The sequence below is a fragment of the Mirounga leonina genome, unplaced genomic scaffold (assembly GCF_011800145.1).
Source record: "Mirounga leonina isolate KUSES-001 unplaced genomic scaffold, KU_Mleo_1.0 Mir_96, whole genome shotgun sequence".
Lineage (NCBI taxonomy): Eukaryota > Metazoa > Chordata > Mammalia > Carnivora > Phocidae > Mirounga > Mirounga leonina.
This window is the reverse complement of record NW_023270871.1, coordinates 2545423-2567497: the sequence shown is the minus strand read 5'-3', so window position 1 is coordinate 2567497 and position 22075 is coordinate 2545423. Positions and strand designations below refer to the sequence as shown.

Sequence of the window (22075 nt, the reverse complement as noted above, 5' to 3'; positions counted from 1 at the left end):
CCTATGCGTGGCAATGAATAAGAAAACTGGTATTACTACTATGCTCCATTTTTGTTTACTATTTTCTACAAAAGGAGCTGTGAACACCCTACCAGGCTATAAACGCCTAGAGGGCAGAGTTCACGGTCATTTTTGTTATCCTTATATACATATAACTTATCTGGTAATACCAACAAACCAGTAACATATAACTTATCTGATGATACCACAAAACCAATTCCAGTACGTGGAATATCTTAAAACATCAAAGCAACCTTAAATTTCAGGGAATAAAGTTATGTGCAAGTCCTAGAGGGAAAAAGAACTATGTACTAATAAAGGTTCATTATTTAAAGGAACATTTTTGTGTGAACAAGTATTTAAAAATGAAACTATATTTCATTAAGGACCAAAACTTCTACAGCAAGGATTGGCAAACTTCTGTAAAGGGACAGATAATAAATATTTTAGGCTTTGTGGGCCACCTATAATTTCTGTCACATACTGTTCTTTGTTGTTGTTGTTTAAAAATGTAAAAGCCATTTTTAGTTGTAGGTCAAACTACTGGCTAGTTTACCAATCTTACTCTAGACTAAGCTCTGTGGGTCTAGGAACCACATTGTTCATAGCTAGATTCTCAGACATGGTATAACTCTTCATATAACAGTAGATACCATTTAAACTGTGGAATCAAAATAGGTCATGAAACAAATATTAACACTATTTTATTACCTCAATGATAACTAATGTATTACATACGTCACTACTTAGCCTGTGCACCATGTGTAGGTAGTCGTCACTTGAGCCATGTCTAGGATTATCAGCATGATGATTAGCTGAATTGCCAGACAACGGACCAGAAACTTTATTATCATGTATGTTTCTCAAACCACCTGCAACAATGGGACTTGATACTGATGCTGAAATTAATAAGAATAAAAAGAAAAAGCTGTATAAAAATAAACTGTTAAAATAACGATTGTTCACAAAATATTTTAAGCATACAGAAATTACAGAAAATAATAATGAGCACTCATGTACTATCTAAAGCTTGATCAAATCTTAGCACTGTACCACATCATTCAGACCCATTTTTGAAAAGAAATAAAACATCAGATAAGGCTGAAGCTCTCCAATATCTGCATATTTCTCTCCTCTGTTCCCTCCCCCACTTCATAAAAGTAACCACCATATTGAATTCACAGTTTACTCTATGAATTACCTTTATGCCTTTACTATAAATGAATATATTCCTAAATAATACAGAGCACTGTTTCACATATAACTTTATATAAATGGTATGCTATATGTATGTATATATCCTTCTCTAACTTGCTTATTTCAATGTTGAAATTTATCCATTTTTATATGTGTAGTGTTAAATTCACATATTTTATTTTTATTTTTTTTAATATTTTTCTTTTTTTTTTTTTTTTTAAAGATTTTATTTATTTATTTGAGACAGAGAGAATGAGAGACAGAGAGCATGAGAGGGAGGAGGGTCAGAGGGAGAAGCAGACTCCCTGCCGAGCAGGGAGCCCGATGCGGGACTCGATCCAGGGACTCCAGGATCATGACCTGAGCCGAAGGCAGTCGCTTAACCAACTGAGCCACCCAGGCGCCCTTATTTTTATTTTTTTAAAAGATTTTATTTATTTGTCAGAGAGAGACACAGCGAGAGAGGGAACACAAGCAGGGGGAGTGGAAGAGGGAGAAGCAGGCTTCCTGCCAAGCAGGGAGCCCGATGTGTGGCTTGATTGATCCCAGGACCCTGGGACCATGACCTGAGCCGAAGGCAGACGTTTAACGACTGAGCCACCCAGGCGCCCCAAATTCACATATTTTAAATAAACAGATATATTCTGCTGCATAATGTACACAATATTCCATTCTTATATTCAATGTTTAGATTGCTTCAGTATTTTTGCTGTCATAAACACAATGCATATTCTTGTACATGTATACATGTACCTGTATTGTATTCTTCTTATACAGGACTTTTTTACAAATGTGTCTAGGAGTGAAACTGCTGGATAGGCCCGTTTTTATTTTTTAAAATATTTTATTTATTTATTTGACAGAGAGAGAGTGACAGAGCACAAGCAGGGGGAGCAGCAGTGGGAGAGGGAGAAGCAGGCTCCCTGCTAAGCAGGGAGCCTGATGTGGGGCTCAATCCCAGGACCCTGAGATCATGACCTGAGCTGAAGGCAGACACTTAACTGACTGAGCCACCCAGGTTCATTTTTAAACCTTACTAAATTTTAACAAATAGCTTTCCAAATTATTTATGTCCATTTGTACTCTACTGGTAGTATATGAGAGTTCTTACTGCTCTATATCCTTGTCAACAATGTTTGTCATCCTGAGAATGGGAAAGGTCTCTGATTTTCATTTTAATTTTTACATTTTCTTGATTAATAGTGAAGCCAAGCATCTTTTCATGTATACTGGCCATTGAGATTCCCTCCTTAACAAAAACATAAAAAGACAGTCTTCTACATTTTCTTTTTAAAGTTTTAGTTTTGTTTTTTGTCACACTTAGGTCTTTAATCCATCTTATCTTTCTGTGTAGTTGAGACAGGAATTCAATTTTACTTTTTTCCATATGAATAACTAATTGTCTCAGCACATGGTAGAACTTACAGATAAAACTGAGTATGTTTTATCCCCTTGCCTCTTCTTAAGGGAGGGAGAATTTGAACTACTAAAGGATGCATATACATTTCAAATTATGATATTGTCAAAATGCTCTCTAAAAAGATTGTACCACTTTATATCCCTATGAAGAATGTAGGAAGTTCAAATTTCCCTGCACATTTGTTGATACTAGATATCACATAACTAAAAAATGTTTACTAATAGTTAATATAAAATTTTATTTCATTTTAATTTTGATTCACATCTCTAATCGGATCACGTTTTGAAGAGGAAAAAAAGGGTAAGAAAGACATATTTGGGACAACTGGTGAAAAGTGAATATAGACTGCATTTTAAATGATAGTACAGAACTGTTCTTAATTTTTTTAGAGGTGAATTATTACATCTAGTGTTTATATAACTTCCTTCTTCCTAGCAGATGTATTTAATGGCGAAGAGTTATGATGCCTGTTGATGAAGGGGCTCATTGTGCTTATCTTTCAACTTTTCTACACAGCTAAAATTTTGTAACAGGTTGAAAAAAATTTTAAATGTTACCTTCCACATACTCTAAATTTCCATATATGTATTTCCCTTATTTTTGGATTCTTTTCTGTCCCATTTACCTATCCATTTGTGCCTGCCACACTACATTTCTTATTTATGGTAACCTTAATATCCAGGTGGGGCTAATCCCTGAGTAATATTTTCATTTTCTCAAATATCTGAGAATTTCCAAGAAGTAACTCATTACTAACAGGCAGATGCTCAAACTAATATTTTGCTTTTGATTTTGTGATTTCAACTTCTGAAAAAGCTGGGTATCAGAGTAAAAGCTTAAGTTCTTTCCTACACATATGAATGTGTACGTGGATATTTCCATAAGAAACAAATGTGTCCGTTTTTTTAAAGATTTTATTTATTTATTTGACAGGGAGAGGGACAGCAAGAGAGGGAACACAAGCAGGGGGAATGGAAGAGGGAGAAAGAAACAGCCTTCTCGCGGAGCAGAGAGCCCTATGTGGGTCTCGATCCCAGGACCCTGGGATCACGACCTGAGCCAAAGGCAGACACTTAACTGACTGAGCCACCCAGGTGTCCCCAAATGTGTCCTTTTAACACTTTCCTTTCATTACAGTTAAAATGTTCCTCATACCTTTGTGTGCCAGAGTATACTAATATTTCACAAGTATCAAGAACATACAAAATACATACACACTCATGTTCAGCACTCAATCTAAATTCTGTAATTTTGGAGGTATCTATTCCAAATGTGTCATCTGCCTCCTCGTTTTCCCTTAAATTAGTGTATAAAATAGTCTCAACCTAATATTTCATTATCTAGTTTTGGGAGACCAGAAGATGGCTGTTTTGACTGATGATTAAATTAAAAGTTTATAAGTTAAAAAGTTTATAAAGGACATTTGACTCCATGCAAAATAGAAAAGAAGAATACACACAGGAACTAATAACTGACTGCAAATGTTAAAAATTTGCTGTTAATTATGGGGGACAAAACCACAAATTTTTATATTTCCTTTTGTACTTCCTAAAATTTTTCAAAAAAAGTATATACTTTTTTACTTTAAGTATATACTTTATTTACATTACTAATAAAAAATTATTTAGAAGCCATGACGTATGTCCCAAAGCAATATAACTTTTTTTTTTTTTTTAAAGATTTTATCCATTCACCTGAGACAGAGAGAGACAGTGAGAGAGGGAACACAAGCAAGGGGAGTGGGAGAGGGAGAAACAGACTTCCCGCCGAGCAGAGAGCCCGATGTGGGGTTCCATCCCAGGCCCCTGGGATCACGACCCGAGTCAAAGGCAGACGCCTAATGACTGAGCCACCCAGGCACCCCCCCGCCAAAGCAATATAGCCTTAAAAAGACATATTATCAACTGATTTCAACTGAGAACTAGTAATCTAATTCCAGAAATTTTTGCATCTAAGATTTTCTCTACCAGCACTGTATTTACTCCATAGTAAAATTTTCACACTATATATACTTTACCAATTAAAACGTAATTCTTCTTTGGCTTTAGTGCTATGTAAGAAGAAAGCCCAATTAAGAAAAATTAGAACATTTTCTAATTTCGTAACTATACTCAGTTGTATAATAACCTAATCCAAAGAATCATATGACAGGGATCCTTTTACCTCCCAAATGAATTTCAGGATAGTGTTTTAGTTTGTATTTTAAAAATTATAAAAAAAAATAAATTTGCTTGAAATTATAGGCATTCCCTATAAATAAACAACAAACTTTCTTACCTTGCTGCATCTGTGGATGTGTTGTGTAACTTGAAGGATGGGAATATGGCATGTATCCTGCAGGGCTTTGTGGGGCATATGGACTAGGCACTGGGCTATTTTGTTGTGGCATAAATCTGTTCCCAGAGCTTGTCTGTGGTGGCACAAACCGGCTAAAACCCAAAATCCAAATAAACAATATCAGGAAATGAAATAAATATGCTATTCCTTGAAATTTTACTGTCATAAAATTCTCCAAACTCTGGTTTGTATAAAACAAAATCTATGCAAACAGTAAATTTTGAAAAACAGAGAATATAAAAATTATTCATGATTCATAATTTAAGAGTTACACTAAACAATTTGTAAAAACAGGTAATTCATTTATTTTACTTGCATAAAAGTATCCATTTAAGATAAAGTCATGCTCCCTAAATTCTACTCTATAAATTTTCTTATTATTTCAAACACATTATTTTAACACATTCTTTTGTCTTCATGAATTTAAGTTACTAAGATGGTAGCTACTTCAATTAGTATATTAGAGCATTTCTGCATCTAACATTTTAAGACAAATGTTCATGTGAATTACTATTTAAAGCTAAGCATTTTAATTTTTCATCTACATATAATTCACCATTACCTAAAGGTATGTATTCACAAGCATATTCATCACAAAAAACAGTACTTCATAAAATGATGCATATATTACCTGGAGGGGCTATGTGAGATAGTGGTTTGTTGATAATTGGAAGATGCAGGACTACTGTGCATGGAATTCTGAGAAAGTTTATACTGAGACATCATCATTCCTAAATATCACATAAAAATGGAAAACATGTTATTTTCTTTTAATGGTAAAATGTCTTTTAAATAATTTAAAGCAATTGCTCTATCACAAACATTCAAAAGTTCTTTCTGTTCAGAGACAGGTATTTAATTAAAAAAAATTTTTTTTTACTTGCTTACTTACTGTCCTATCATTTAGCTTTACTTTGATTTAATTTAATTTAAATTCAGTTATTTAGACATTTTAAAATTAAAGATAAAATCTATGATTGACCCTGAACTTTCTTATGATATGTATAGCTAATCTTTTGGGGATTACAAGCATCACATTATATTCCCAAATTCCATTATTAATTAATTTAATTTAATTTATTAAATTAAATTTATTTTCTTTGAAAAGAAGCTTTAGAAGTCACTTTATCTAACCTCTGACCAAATACTACACTGACCAAATACTACACAATTCCTCCTACAATAGGTTGTCGTTGGGTAGTTTTTCCATTACATGGAATACTTTATTACAGACATCTGCAGTCTTTAGAAGCTTAATTTCACAACACTACTTGTTTCACTGTGATTCAGATCTCAGTTTTAAAAGAATACTATTTTATTGAGCGGTCCAACGTTCTGAGTTGCCGCAATTTCCATCTGAATGTTCTGAAGTGAAACAGAATGCTCCTATTCCTTCTTCCACAATAATCCTTTGCCACACAGTAAGGATTAAATGAATATTTGATTAAAGAATGAAAACGTGAGGATAGCTTTCAGATTCTCATGTTTCTTTTTAAGCTAGACATTGTTCCTTCAATTATTACACAAATGACATTTTGTTATATAGGAGATGCAGAAAAATTCAGTTATTTAGACATTTGAAAATTAAAGATAAAATCTGATTGACCCTGAACTTTCTTATGATATGTATAGCTAATCTTTTGGGAAGTTACAAGCATCACATTATATTCCCAAATTCCATTTCCTGCTACTGATACGAAAAGTGCCTTTCACCAAAAACATTCAAACAGAAGTTACATGTTCATTTGCCAGTAATACTGCAGTAGGGATTCTAGTTCTAAAACAGCAGCTGAATGAGACGAGGGCTCAAAATCACCTCAGAATCTACCACTAATAATGTGTTTTCTTTTATATGCAGTCTAAATTAACTTCTGAGCTTTCTCTTCCAACTCAATTCAGTAGTAAATCATATGTTCCACAGCTTAATAATTTAATTACTATAATTACTGTTTTTTGTTTTTTTTTTTTGAGAGGGAGGGCAATCCTCTATGAGATGAGAGTTAAAAAAATGTTTCCCCTGAATTAACAGTCTGAGACAAGCTAGAATTACTAGTTTGACAGCAATGGCTTTATTTTAAAAAGGGGGCAAATGAAATTTCTAACGGTCCTTTCTGATTATCTCAAAGTTCCAAGGAACTATGAATAAAGTGATTTCATATTATTAAATTTGCTCCATATGTGTGACTCACATTTACATTTAGCAACCAAGAATCACCCTTTTAAATTGTAAAGCCAAATATCACCAGGGAAACGCTTAGAAAAGAATCATAACACACAATGAATCAATTCATTTTTTAATGCTAAGTTTATGTTTTCACAAAGTATGATATGGAGAAATCAATGTATTTGACTAAAATATAAGTGCATGTAGTATAAAATACAAAATGTGTGACTGAAAGGTAAATACTCTCAAAAAAAAATTTTTTTTTAAAGATTTTTATTTATTTATTGAGAGAGCTAATGACAGAGAGAGAGCATGAGAGGGGGGAGGGTCAGAGGGAGAAGCAGACTCCCTGTTGAGCAGGGAGCCCGATGCGGGACTCGATCCTGGGACTCCAGGTTCATGACCTGAGCACTGAAGGCAGTCGCTTAAACAACTGAGCCACCCAGGCACCCATCTCTCAAAGTTTTTTATTAGAGTGATCTACTACCCAAATTAAATATTTTAAAAAATGTTACAAAATGTAGTATAAATAGCTTTGGAAGACATCCTTTATTCAATTTTATATCTACTCACATTATCTTATACTTAATGCTCCTATCCTGTAAGTTTTTCTTCCAATCAATGATCTCTCCATATTTTCTTTCATTACAACATTCTTCCAGAGCATTTAATTCTAGATTTACTTCTCACCATTACTATCTGTCTCCTCCTACTGCAATCTAGCTTGTTGGTTCTGGTGAACATACAGTATTGTCCTGCAGACCTGCCTTCAATTTGCAGGAAGGGGAGTTTGGGAAGAAGCATTTCCATAGATTCACTTTGGGGAATGGACAATATGCAACTACTTTAAAAACACAACTCACACTCAAATACACAAAATAACAAATACTATTTAAAAAACAAGACAAAACTAGGAAATGGAGTGGAGGGCTTCATGGAGGTACTGCCAATAAATCTAGCAATATATTTTTTTTTTAAGATTTTATTACTTATTTGAGAGAGAATGAGAGAGAGAGAGAGAGAGAGAGAGAGAGAGAGAGCATGAGGGGGGGAGGGTCAGAGGGAGAAGCAGACTCCCTGCTGAGCAGGGAGCCCGATGCAGGACTCGTTCCAGGGACCCCAGGATCATGACCTGAGCCGAAGGCAGTCACTTAACCAACTGAACCACCCAAGTGCCCAGCAATATTCTTGAATACAATTCATCAGTTAACTAAGCTGGGCCTGAGTTGTCTAAACTACTCCCTTCTGACTATTTTAATCTTGAGAGCCAAATAAGTACTTGGGCTTGAAAGATTCAGTACAAATGCTCATGGGTACTCCCTGACTACATACAAATTTTATCTATATTGAAATATCATATTTTTATGCTTTTTATAGTATTTATTAGCTATTATTTATTATAAATAGATTTTTCCTTAATAGTACTTATAAACCTACTTTTCTATTGCTAAGGCGATAGAAGTGTTAAACCAATTTACTATATAACTATGAATGTAATCATCAGTACTGAAACTAATACTTGGCATAATTAGTTATACAAGTACTGCATGTTGAAAAGCTCTGCAAATATTTTATTATATGATTAATGAAAAGACTCCTTTCATACCAATGCCATGATTTTCTAAAATAAAAAAAGACTTCTAAAGCTCTTTGATTAAGTAAACAAATGCATTCTGAAATATCTAACAAAATATGCTTTAGCTTTGTCTAATTCCCAAGGAATTTAGTTACATATTAAACTGCAAAAGAATATTAACATCCATTTAGTTTCCTTCTTGTTCTTGGCTGGATTCAAGGTATCAACCTATCAACACAGCATTCAATGATGATAGGCTACCTTATTAAAGGAGACACTTGAATTTAATTACATGTGAAACAAGCTCTGACAAGAGACCCACAAAAAGTACAATATGAAATTCAATGAAAAATCTCACCACTTTGTACATATCTGTTCTGCATACTTTTCTCCCTGAAAACATTAGGACTCCTTGCCAGGACGGCCTGCAACAAGACTGGTATGTCGCCTTCTGGATCATCACTGCCAAGGTTATCTTTCAACTCTCTGGAATTAAAAAAATAAACATAAAAAATTAGAATAGTGATTAAGAATCCCCTATTCTATATTAGTTAGATAGCAATTCACTAGTGAAATTCAGAAAAGACTGAGGTAGAAAATCAAGAACTTATAGCATTAAAAAAAAAAAAAATCACAAAAGATGTCCAACAACTTCATGGATTTTTGAAGATGCTATTCCTGGAATAGAATTAGCAAAAATGACAGGGAGGAGTTCTTGTAAGGAAAACTTTGTTTCCCTATTTTAAACAGAGGGGAAAAAAAAAAAAAGCCCTGAACATGATTTTATGGAACTATGAGTTTATTTAAAATGTTCATATTAGTTTCAAAGTAGAAAACAGAATCAACTTCAAACTATTCAAAATAATGAAAGGGTATAATGATGATAATTATGCACAGAAGCTGATGTTTGGACTTGGAATATATTTTCTCTCTTACATTTGACTATGAGTCTGCCTTTTTGAGACTGTCCTCTGAATGAAATAATGCTGCCACACTGGTTAAGACAAGACCCAGAGATTATGTAACTTTTCCATCTAATATTCTTTTCTCAAATAAACTCATCAGGGAGCAAAAAAACCGCCAAGCAAGTGGTTAAGCTTAGTTGTAATTTTCAATAAACTTAAAAGTAAGTAGCAAATTAAATTTACAACTATGGAACTTAAATGATAAAATTAAATATAGTGTTTTTAATTTTACATTTTATAGGTCTCTGTTCCACTCATTAAACGTAATAACAAAGATGTATAAAAATGATGTCCAATGATAAATTTCAGTAAATTTCTGGGGGCAGTCTTAAAGCAGCTTTCCATAAAATAAATCATAAATGTATATGTGCTATTTCCCTTATCTTTTTAAATATTTGGTGATAATTGTTAAGTACATATAGATATAGAAGTGATATAATATTTAGACACTGAAGAATTTCTGGAGTGACAAAATATAAGTATTAGACTTCCTTCTGATTTTTACTATTTCTCATTTTCTGTCAGAAAATTCACATTTAGTATATTACTGTAAGAGTCATCAAGTCTCCATTATAATGTGCTTTATCCTCATTCCTCTAAATAATGAATCTTTAAATTAAAAAGCAAAAATTAGGGGCGCCTGGGTGGCTCAGTCAGTTGAGCTCTTGATTTGGCTTAGGTCATGATCTCAGGGTCCTGGGACTGGGCCCTGTGTTGGGCACCCTGCTCAGCGGGCAGTCTGCTTGAAGATTCTTTCTCATCCTCTGCCTCTCCCTACCCCTCACACACACACTCTCTCTCAAATAAATAAATCTTAAAAAAATAAAAAGCAAAAATTAAAGAAAGGATACATGAGTACCACTGTATAAATGAGATGTGAAGGGATAAGAATGGGAGTTTTAACTTTTTTTTTTTTTTTTTAAGATTTTAAGTAATCTCTACACCCAATGTGGGGCTCGAACTTAAAACCCTGAGATCAAGAGTCACATGCTCTTATCAACTGAGCCAGCCAGGCACCCCGAGGGATTTAACTTTTTATACATTTTTGTGTTGTTTATCTACATATTATAAATATGTACTAGTTCTGTAGTAAAAATTTTTTAAAGTATACTCATATGCAAAAATTTTCTAAATAAGCTATATAATTTATGTTTATATTATTTTTTAAAAATCTACTGGGTGAAAATACACACTTAGGTTCAGATGGTATGATAAATCCTGGGAAAAATTACTCCCAATTTTATAGTAGCCATCCATGGAGTCAGTCCTTGAGTTTTGGTTAACTTCCCATGGAAAGTATGTGAGCCTATTCCAAATAAAGCTAACAGATTATAGTCCCCAGTATTTGGGAATTCTAACCACTCTAGCATTATCAAGGAGGAGACAGCTTCTTGAGCAACTTTAGACCTCCTTGCACAGATCCACCTTGATGAATCCCAAAATTATTCAAAAAGAGTTGAAAAGACCTTCATATAGCTACATGGGTCAGAACTATTGTCTCAAAATAACTATGGCCTATTTAAATCTTACTGTAAGGCTCATTTGGATATTCATATATTTTATTTTTAAATAAAGGGGTTTTTTTGTTTATTTATTTATTTGACATAGAGAGGGAAAGAGAGCACAAGCATGGGGAGCGGCAGAAGGAGAGGGAGAAGCCAACTTCCTGCTGAGCAGGGAGCCCGATGTGGGGGCTCAATCCCAGTATCCCAAGAGCATGCCCTGAGCTGAAGGCAGATGCTTAACCCCACTGAGTCACCCAGGTGCCCCATTCATATATTTTAAAATTAAACTGTTTGTAAATTTTCTGAAATAAAGGATAAAACCAGGAATACTGACTCTCTTAGACCAAAACCTTTCACTTTTAAATTATACTTACATGTGATCTGTTGATACCTGGTTGAGGCTATGGACAAGCTGTGAAACCAAATTATCATCCCTACAGGCCAAAAGGCAATTCACCTCTTCTGCTATTCGTGCATTAAAGAGAAGGCTCTTTGTAGTTGTAGCAGGTAAAGGGGATGGAAGAGGCAGCTGGTTCAGGACTATTTGGAATAAAATCAGATTATTAGAAATTGAGTGTAAGAAGTCTTTTTATATTATTTGCTTATAAAATATTTGCTTACAAGTATTTTGGGATTAAAAATAAGTTATAAATATCAATGGGACAAATTATTAAAAGGCATTCTACCTCTCCCCAAAGAAACCAATCAACTCTGTAAAACCCTAAAACATCACTTGGGCAATAGAAGAGTTTATTAGTCCCTAAGAATACAACTCAACTCCTTTATATGCATGACTTTTCATATCTTAAATCTTTATTCATTTAATAAATGAGAAGCCAAAAAGGTAGGGTTAAAAAGTAACTTCTAAGAATTGAGAATACATTAATTAATCTCATTTATTTTTGCTTCTGAGATTTATCAGAATCACTAGTAATCCCACATAAATAAACCAAGTAATTATACCCAACTCTTCACCTGATATCTACACAAGTAATATGTTTTTAAAAAGCTTAAGTATATATTTAAAAAATATAGATCACTTTAGCAGAAGAACATTCATCATGGAATAGGGATTCTGGTGGAAGCCAACTATCTAAGGAATTATGCTTTCAGTTATAAATTCCTAAATAGTTCTCTCCTCTCTTTATTCTAGTCTAACAGAAAACAAAAGGACATGAATGTTTATATAGTAGTTTAAATCCAGCTATTTACTGTCTCTTCACATAATGGAAATCTATTCATTTGTCTAAAGTAAAAGTTAAGAAAGTTAACTGAAGTATCTTTGTTTTTGGCTTAATTTCTAATACCTATACAGTGTAACAGGCTGCTCAGCCCCAGTGGCTAATAATAGGTTTTTTATTAATAAAAATACAGGAAACAAATTATTACTTAATAAACAGGGTTTATTGGGCAAACTTTTAAAATATAAGGTACAGTTGAGATAATGGGGAGGACAACCAAAAATAAATCCCTGGTAGTATATCTGATTTGGCACTTCTACATATCATATGAATTTGTGCCTTACCTGTAACAAAGTGACAACAAAAACTAAACACAGTTTCAGAAGTTTTCTTACCTGCATTATCCTAATTCCACCAACTACTTTCTTATTCAGATTTCACAAATTAGCCATGTTAGTTTCCTAACCCCAAAGCTATAGGCTATTAACTATTTTATTCCCATTAAAACCAGGTGGAAATTAACAACAGGAAAATAATATTAAGGACTACTGAACACAGATAAAAACACTTCTTAAAGTTATTTCCTCATAGCTCCTTTACTATAAAGCCCCAACGTTTGCATAATGTGATGTCCTCACCTTCTACTTTTCTCTCTCCTATCTCTTTCATAGGATGACATAGGGACTAACACTATGGGTTGTTTTTGTACCATTACCCAGGGATTAAGAATTAAGAGTTAGAGTGGGCTACCATAAGAAAGAGTCCCTAAAAAACTGTGTTACACAAGTAAATCTCAAAAGAATGACAGAATTCTTTGAACTTAAATGATCAGAGTAAAATGGGCTGCTGATATCTATGACAAACTCCAACAGATTACTGAAGATGACATCCAAAATGACCATTGCTAAGAAATCAGATTAAGTTGGGCTATCAAACCTTCTTCTTTAAAGGACAGTTTCAGTTATTTCTAGAAGTGCTTTTTAAAAAGTCTATATTTGCTCCTATATGCAAATCCATGCTTCTTCAGTTTTGATTTTTCTTTAATGCTTTGTCTCATCTTTGGTCTTTACTTTTGCATTTATCCCTTTATCGTGTAAGACCTTTAAACAAACAAATGCCACCATTTCTTAATGCATCCTTAGGATGAAACAGAAGTGAAGGTCTTCTCTATTAGCTGATTATACTAATTTTGTTACTTGCACATGCACGCCAATAAACCAAAGGAAATAATGATATTTGTCATTCAAAATCTAGTATCTTAAATAATTTGTTCTTTATGACAATTACAAATAATTTTTTCTACAGTCTCTCTTAAAATCATTGTTAATTCAGAATAGAATATAAAGTAGATAAATCAAGCAAACTTACGGTCTGTGAGACTAGCAATCCCCGCAAGAGTAGTGATGGGGACATGGGGCATATCCCCATTCATCCTGAAGTTCTGGAATGGTGTTGCCTATAAAAGTACTTAGTTCAGGTGCCAGCTGTCATTACTTCCCATTTCCCAAACACTGCAACAAAAACCAGACAATTATTTGAAAAAATATGTCAAATATAATACTATTAGGGAAATGCCTATAAAAAATAAGATTTTCTGGGTTTTTTTTGTTTGTTAATCTATATAACAATAATAGCTACCATTCATATATACTTCCCATATATTAGGCCCTGCAAAATGCTTTGCATATATTTACTCATTTAGTTCTCACAACAATAATGTAAGGTAGGTACTATTATTTTCTGAATTTTACTGATGAGGAAATTAATTTACAGGGAGTTTAAAGTAACTTGTGGAGGAAAGAACAGAACCCAAGCAATCTGGCTCAAGAGTCTGTGTAACCAGGAGGCTACATTACTAAACTGGGATACTCAGTTTTGACAAGCACTATAATTCTCCATATCATAGACACATTAAAATCTAGCTTCAACTTGCCTTGCTAGCTATGTCTCTCACTACTCTTCTACATAAACCATCCTCTTCAACCAAGCTGATCAGATTATCTTGAACCTACCTTGTGTTTTCACATTTTTATTTATTTCCTTATATATCTCCCTACCTAGATAGCCCATCCATACTTTAGTTCAAATATTGTAATTCTTCAAGATCTAGGGCAAGTTCCTACTACTTCGTGAAACCTCAGACAAATTCAGCTAAAAGCCTACCTTAATCTAACCTTCACTTATAGCTCAATCAATATTCTTTTGTAAATATATATTCCTTTGTGACAATTTTTGAAACTTGTCTTGCTTCATTCTTATATAATGTTCATATACTTACCCTGTATTCCCAATTACCACTGCATGCTTCTTAATATCAACCAATCACATAGTTAATACATAACCACAGAAAGGGCAGAGAAATGCTTTAACATCTTAATGTTCCTGTATGACTTAGTTGACTTAAATATTCAGTTTTTATAATGTAGTTCTGTGTTTGTCTGTGTGTATAGACATTCTGTAAAATTCCTGAACACGTTTTCCATTCTGTTCAATGTCCCCAAATTTTTCCATCTTAATTTCAACATGTGGCTTTCTGGAACCTTTATCTTTCCTTTAACAGTGTCCTTGTTGAAGAACCTTTTTTGAAGTATATAAATTTTAATAATGTGCACATTAATCAAAGATATGCCTTAATTAAATAACTTTGTAAGTTCATCAGTAAATAGAAGTCTGCATGTCAACTAAAACACAGTGCTACAATAGAAAACTGAATTACAATTTTCAGTTGAAACATTTTTTGAGATTCTATTTCCTTGCTAGTTAAAAGAACCTTTAAGTTTTCTGAGTTGTAAACTTCAAAACAGTGAAATGATATAACACGAATAACTCCTCTTACTCATATATCTTAATGCAACTTTGCAAATAAAATTTTTTTTATCTGAGCCCTGGGTGGCTCAGTCAGTTAAGCGTCTGATTCTTGGGTTCAGCTCAGGTCATGATCTCATGGGTCATGGGATCGAGCCCCGCGACGAGGAGGGAGTCTGTGGGGAGTCTGCTTGAAAGAGTCTCTCCCTCTGCCCTTCTCCCCCCACTCTCTCTCAAATAAATAAATCTTAAAAAAAATAATAAAAGTAGAAGTATATAGGTAGCTAAAATTAAGAATTTTCTTTTTCCTCACTTTTATTATAGATATATGTTGACAGAAGTTCATAAAACATGTATGTATGTTTAACAGAGTTATAAAGTAAATATCCATAGAATGACCATCTGAAAAGTCAACACCTTAGTTCCTTCTAAGGTAACAACTACCTGGTCTCTTTAGTAATTATTTCTTTTTTTTTCCCTTACAGTTATGTCCTTTATATGTACATTCTTTTCTAGTAGCCAGCCAAGGAAACAACTCGACTGCTTTCCTTTGATGAATGACTGACATAAAGTTTGCTAGTAGGAGCCTGCTGAAAGGAAATAGTATAGGAAATAGCACAGGAAAAGGTATAGAAAAGATATAATTACTACTGGTTATCTTATAATTGTCCTTGCTATACTGTGGACTTTACTCTTTGAAGTTATTAATTTGATTCTTTAACAACACTAAAGAAATTTAAAGAAACACTATAAATTTAGCAGTTGTATCAAGCACTTAAAAAAAAAATTTTAAACCTGACAGAAGTCACCAAAACACAAAACGCTACGGATTTTTTTCTAAGTTTAGGCTAATAAAAAAGTTACAGTTGATGCTTAGTAATTAATGGAAAAAAGCAATTGCATGCAAATTATGTACAGAACAGCACAAAAACATCTTGTTATTCTTGTATGACTGTTGTAAATGTAAATTGCCATACTCAAGCAGATTAAGTAACAAGTGACCATGTTATTTATTTAATTCAGAGGACGGGAACCAATAGAGAACAATCTGCTAGAGGGTTCTATCGTGGGCTAACCAAGTTTATTCTGTTTTCCTAAATCCCAAGTAACATGTAAAGCCGACCCAACGATAGCCTGGAGTATTTTAGTCCAAAAATGATTTAATTAGTTACCACATATGAATTAGGAGATTAATAAATCTAACCACAGGATTGTTGTGCTTTTCTTAGTGATATAACAAGGCATGTTAATACTGTGATGTCAACTGAAAACTGGAAGTAAGTGGGGAAATAAAGGAGAGCAACAATGCTTACTCGGTTTAAAGAGCTTGTATAGACCGAGTAGGTGACTACTGACAAATATATTTATACCTCACTGCTGAACTACGCTGATTTCATTGGAAGCCAAGCTTCTGAAGAACAGCAGAAGACTTTGGTCGAAATGGACTTATAATTTTAGCTAAAGTCACAGATGTTGATAAATATGAGTAATTTGTGGAAATGCTGCTGCCTATGCTGGAATGTGACCAGAGTCCATCAAGAAAGAGCATTCCTAGAATTCTAAAAATGAATATACAGAACTCTAACTAACTAGACATGACATTTCTGGCTCTGGGTTGGGCAATGTTTGGTCTACCTGGCTCTGTGAAAGTATACTGTCTTTCATGAAACTGCTGAAACTGAAGCTGAAAGTCATTATCTCTGGGGAACAATGTGTTCAGAAGGAAATGGTAACCAAATGGGAAAGGAGACTATAATGAGTCCTTTAGAACTGTCACTTAAGGCAGTGCTTTACTTACTTAAAATCTGTGAATGGTGACCAATTAGTGGATTATAAAATAAAATTAGTGGGTTGAGATCAACACTGACAGGGATGGTAGGAATGGAAATATAAATTTACATTGCACACTGCTTTGTGACTCCAGGTAAAATGTCTAATTGTGGGTCACCAAGGCAAAGCAGTTTCAAAGTTGCCAACTGGAAGAAATAGAAGAGTGAATATAGAAGCCCACCTCCTGAGTGGTGATGAGAATGCAACAAAATAATGCATGTAAGTCACCTGACATACTACCTGGCATATAGTAAGTGATCCAGAAAGTTAGCAGTGTTACTAACTGAAAAACACACATATGGGAAAACAGAGGAGAAACAAGGGTGAATTAGGGAAAAGGTGTCTTCAATAACACCCATAATCCCTACTTCTTAAAGATATATTATAAATCATTTGAAATTCCAGTATATATTTCACCTTAGTATTACAAATATGTATGGCAGTCCTAGGCATACATACCCACAATTACTTAAATGATAAGGTAGCTGAAATAAATATTGGCAGTGAAAAGTAAGGAATAAAACCTAATCTTTGTAATACTAAGGACTAAATCAAATACAAACTAAGAAATCATTTATAGTTTATTTTAGAATGGCTTGGTTTAATTAAAATAATTCTTAATTAGTCTAAGATATTATGGTAAATTCTCATTTCAACCCATTATGTATGAATCTGATGTGGACATCTAAGCACTTGACAAGATTTTTAAAGGCTCTAGTTCTTTGCTCATTTAATTTCACTTTAAAATTTATGGTTTCTTCATATAAACAAAAGAAATGCAAATAAAAAATTATTGGTAGAAGTTATAATAGTAATATTCAAATCGGGATGGATTTGGAATAAAAGGTGCTCTCACAATCTGATGGTAGATAAACTTTCCTGGACAGCCAGTGAGTATACCCCATAGCCAAGAAATGTGTACAATCTTGTCTGAATAACTTCAATTCTTTAGTAGTGAAAAACACTAGAAATGATAACATTTATTGAGCATCTAGTTGGAGATGTCTAAAGTAGAAAGTTGGAAATTCCAGAACTGACAAAAAATGGTCAGAATTACAGCTATAGTTATGAAAATGATCCACAGAGGACTGATAACAGTTAAACTGTAATAGTAGGAGACAGGCAAGATACAAGGTAACATTGTGGGGGGAGACTGTTTTAGCACTTCTTATGTGTGAGACATTAACATATACCTTTCCTTAATTGTTACCAAAGTCAGAGGGTTATGAAGATTATCTCTATTTCACAGATGCAAAAATGAAGGCTCAGAGCCTAAATGCTTTGTCTGTGGTTATACAGACAGGACAGAGCAGAGCTGGGATCTGAACTCAGATGTTTCTAACCAAATCTTATATTCTCATGAGTATCCGAAGAACATAAAACTGTGAAACATCTACATTGCTACGGCAAAAAGATAAACCAGTAAAAGGTAAGGAAACTGTCCCTCAGAGAAACTAATGTGTGTTCAAGGTCTCACAGCTAGTAACTGACTGAGTCAAGACTAGAATACAAATGTTTGGATTTCTAGTTCAGTGTTCTTTACACTATGTTGTCATCTTGCAGGATTATAACATTATAAATCAACCGAAATTCTATACATGTAGAATATTTAGCTAATTAACACCTTTCTTCCTTGCTAATGTTATTATTATACTATTTTTGGGTGGGGAGGGAAGGAGGGTTTTAAAACCAGAATATTTTTATTGCCTCAGTTTATATTACATCGAACAGTATAAGCTGCCTCAAATTCTTTTGGGAAACAAGTAGAATATAAATTCTAAATAGCCAGAGAAGTAAATAAATAAATCTACGTTGTAATACTTACTATTTTAAACCGGTAACAGTGACTCCCTTGAGAGTGGCACCTCTCTAGCAGAATCCTTTCACTAGTCAAGCTACCTTCAGATTCCTTTTCACTGCCTAAAATGTATTCAAGAACAAAATTTTCACATTCTGTTTAAGATACTCCCAAAATGTTCCTCAAATCCTAGCTCAAAAACAGTTCCCAATCAGCCACACTGTGAAAATTTTCACTTTTTTTTTTCTTAAAAAGATTTTATTTAATCATTTGACAGAGAGTGTGCCAGCAGGGGGAGTGGCAGGCAGAGGGAGAGGGAGAAGCGGGCTCCGATGCGGGGCTCGATCCCAGGACCTCGGGATCACGATCTGAGCCGAAGGCAGACGCTTAACCGACTGAGCCACCCAGGTGCCCCTCACTTCTTTAAAACATTTCTATTTTTCTATAGTTCTAAGTTATTTCCATTAAATAAGAGAAATGCAAAATAAAAGCAAAAAGCACAGCACAGCTCTAATGCTCTCTTTGGACACATGCTTTGCTTCTGGAACCCTGAGCTCCCTGCAGCCACCATACTGGATACCAATAAATGTGCATTATACCTATGTGTATTCCAGTAACGCAGCTATATCCTAATGTATATAATATGTAATAGAAGAATACAGTTCCATTATTAAGTACTACTAGAAAGAGAAGTCACAAATCAGGCTGAAGTTTTAGGGTCTCTCAAAACTCATTTTAAAGAGTATGTGTATGTTCACTGAGAAGTATAATGATTAGTAAAACTTTATATATTTCTATAATCAGTTTTCTTCCTTGTTCTTATCAATTTATTTCACAGGCATTTTTATACAAACCAACTTTAACAAAAGCTCATATTACTTTAAAAGATCCCAGCTGATTATTATAGTTAAATTGACTAGCAGAGGCCTGCTGAGTAGTTATACAATGTCTAATCTTAACAAAATACGCAAAAATACAAGCTCCATCAGGAAAAAATAGTCCTGAGTTCTGGAGTTAATATTTAATTTTTTCTTTTTTTACAGAGAGGCCATGGAAGAAATTTCCAAGTGCTGCTATGATTTGGGTTACTAATCCACGTCCCCACACCAAAAAATTTTATTTCTCACCCTCTTTTCCACTGCAAAAGAAACAGTCTATCTTAAGCCCCTAATAGAGGTTGAGACTGTAGCTTATATCATGAGACTATTTTCTACACAAAGGTATTAGAAATGAAAAATCAAACAATGGAGATTTTATTTCTTTCTAAATGAGGTTTAGGTCTTAAAGAACTATAACAGTCAGATGTAGGTCTCAACTTCTGGCCATAACACATTTGATGATACATGATTGATTTAATCTGAAACAGAAGAGAAAATGCTTTTATGTGAAATCACTGAATGGTCCACAAGAGGGCACACTTTCAACTATAAAAATTCAAAATTCACTAAGAAATAAAGATCGTTTATTTTTTAAATTTTAATTCCAGTATGGTTTAATATACAGTGTTATATTAGTTTACAATATAGTGATTCAACAATTCCATACATTACTCAGTACTCATCAAGGTAAGTGTACTCTTTTTTTTTTAAGATTTTATTTATTTATTTGATGGAGAGAGACACAGCGAGAGAGGGAACACAAGCAGGGAGAGTGGGAGAGGGAGAAGCAGGCTTCCTGCTGAGCAGGGAGCCTGATGTGGGGCTCGATCCCAGGACCCTGGGATCATGACCTGAGCAGAAGGCAGGCACTTAACGACTGGGCCACCCAGGCGCCCCAAGATAAGTGTACTCTTAACCCCCTTCAACTATTTCACCTATCCCCCACTGGTAACCATCAGTTTGTTCTCTACAGTTAAGAGTCTACTTTTTGTTTTTCTCTTTTTTTTTCTTTGTTCATTTACTTTGTTTCTTAAATTCCACATATGAGTGAAATCATACAGTATTTGTCTTTCTCTGGGCTTCACATTATATTCTCTAGATCCATTCATGCTATTGCAAATGGCGAGTTTCACTCTTTTTTAAAGATTTCATTCTTTTTTGGGGCATCTGGGTAGCTCAGTCGGTTAAGCATCTGCCTTCCACTTGGGTCATGAGAGCCCCACATTGGGCTCCCTGCTCAGGGGGGGAGTCTACTTCTTCCTTTCCCTCTTCCCCCCACTCATGCATCCACACGCTCTCTCTCTCTCTAAAAATAAATAAAATCTTTAAGGGGGGGGGGGAGAGATTTCATTCTTTTTTATGGCTGAATAATATTCCCTGGTGTGTGTGTGCGCGTGTGCACACTACTTCTTCTTTATCCATTTATCACTGGACACCTGGGCTACTTTCATAATTTGGCTACTGCAAATAAAGCTGCAATAAACATCAGGCACAGGGGTGCATATATCTTTTCGAATAAGTGTTTTCATAGTCTTTGGATAAATACCCAGTAGTAGAATTACTGGATTATATGCTAGTTCTATTTTTATAAAATTCACATTTTTAAAAAAGATTTTATTTATTTGACAGAGAGAGCGAGAGCAAGATCACAAGCAGGGGGAGTGGGAGAGGGAGAAGCAGGCTTCCCGTGGAGCAAGGAGCCTGATGTGGGGCTCGATCCCAAGACCCTGGGATCATGACCTGAGCTGAAGGCAGACGCTTAATGACTGAGCCACCCAGGCGCCCCTAAAATTCACATTTTTTTTTACTAAGCCCATCAAAGGTTGGCCAAGTTCTTCTGAACTGATTATTCAACACCACTAGAAAGCAACAGATTTTGAAGTTTGCAATTTTTGTGTTTAAACCTACACACAAGAAAACTTTTTTTTGGATGAATATAAAATATGAGAAATCCCTCCTTACACCAAGACTTCTATATTAACAGTAAATTATAAAAGTATGTAATAGTCTTATCAGTCATTTTGGTTCAGTTAGCTATTTGAATTTGACTGTTCTAAAAATCTTTTTCAATAAACTCTGGCTACTTTGATTTTGATCTCATTAAGTGACATAGGCCCTAGGAACAACAAATTCTTCAAGACAACTTAGGAGACCAAATGGAATGTTTTATACTTTAGGAAAATTTTTCTAATTCAACAGATCATTACTTAGAATACCTAAAAGAGTAATTAAGAAAGAGCAGAGGAAGATATGGAAAAAAATCATGATCACTTATGCACAATCTGCATTGCTAATCCTTTTTCTGTCCTAACCCATTCCTCCTTTCTCTTGAAACTACACTACATGTGCTTTTAGTCTCATCATTCCACCAGGTGTTTTGCCACAGTAACAGCATCTATTACTGCTAAACAAATACAAT

At 34.2% G+C, this 22075-nt stretch overlaps 1 protein-coding gene across 3 annotated transcripts in view; it reads right to left on the bottom strand.

The window, feature by feature from the left end:
* The window catches only part of LOC118006364 (nipped-B-like protein), a 206038-nt gene that overhangs the window by 95979 nt on the left and 87984 nt on the right, over positions 1-22075 (bottom strand). For all 3 annotated transcript variants that reach the window (XM_034998990.1, XM_034998989.1, XM_034998991.1), the window contains exons 2-7: positions 13714-13856; positions 11539-11704; positions 9053-9180; positions 5586-5685; positions 4895-5046; positions 739-899 (exon numbers count right to left, since the gene is read on the bottom strand). In XM_034998990.1, coding sequence (XP_034854881.1) covers positions 739-899; positions 4895-5046; positions 5586-5685; positions 9053-9180; positions 11539-11704; positions 13714-13777 — 771 coding nt within the window. In that variant the 5' untranslated portion in view covers positions 13778-13856. The remainder of the gene's footprint in view (positions 1-738; positions 900-4894; positions 5047-5585; positions 5686-9052; positions 9181-11538; positions 11705-13713; positions 13857-22075) is intronic.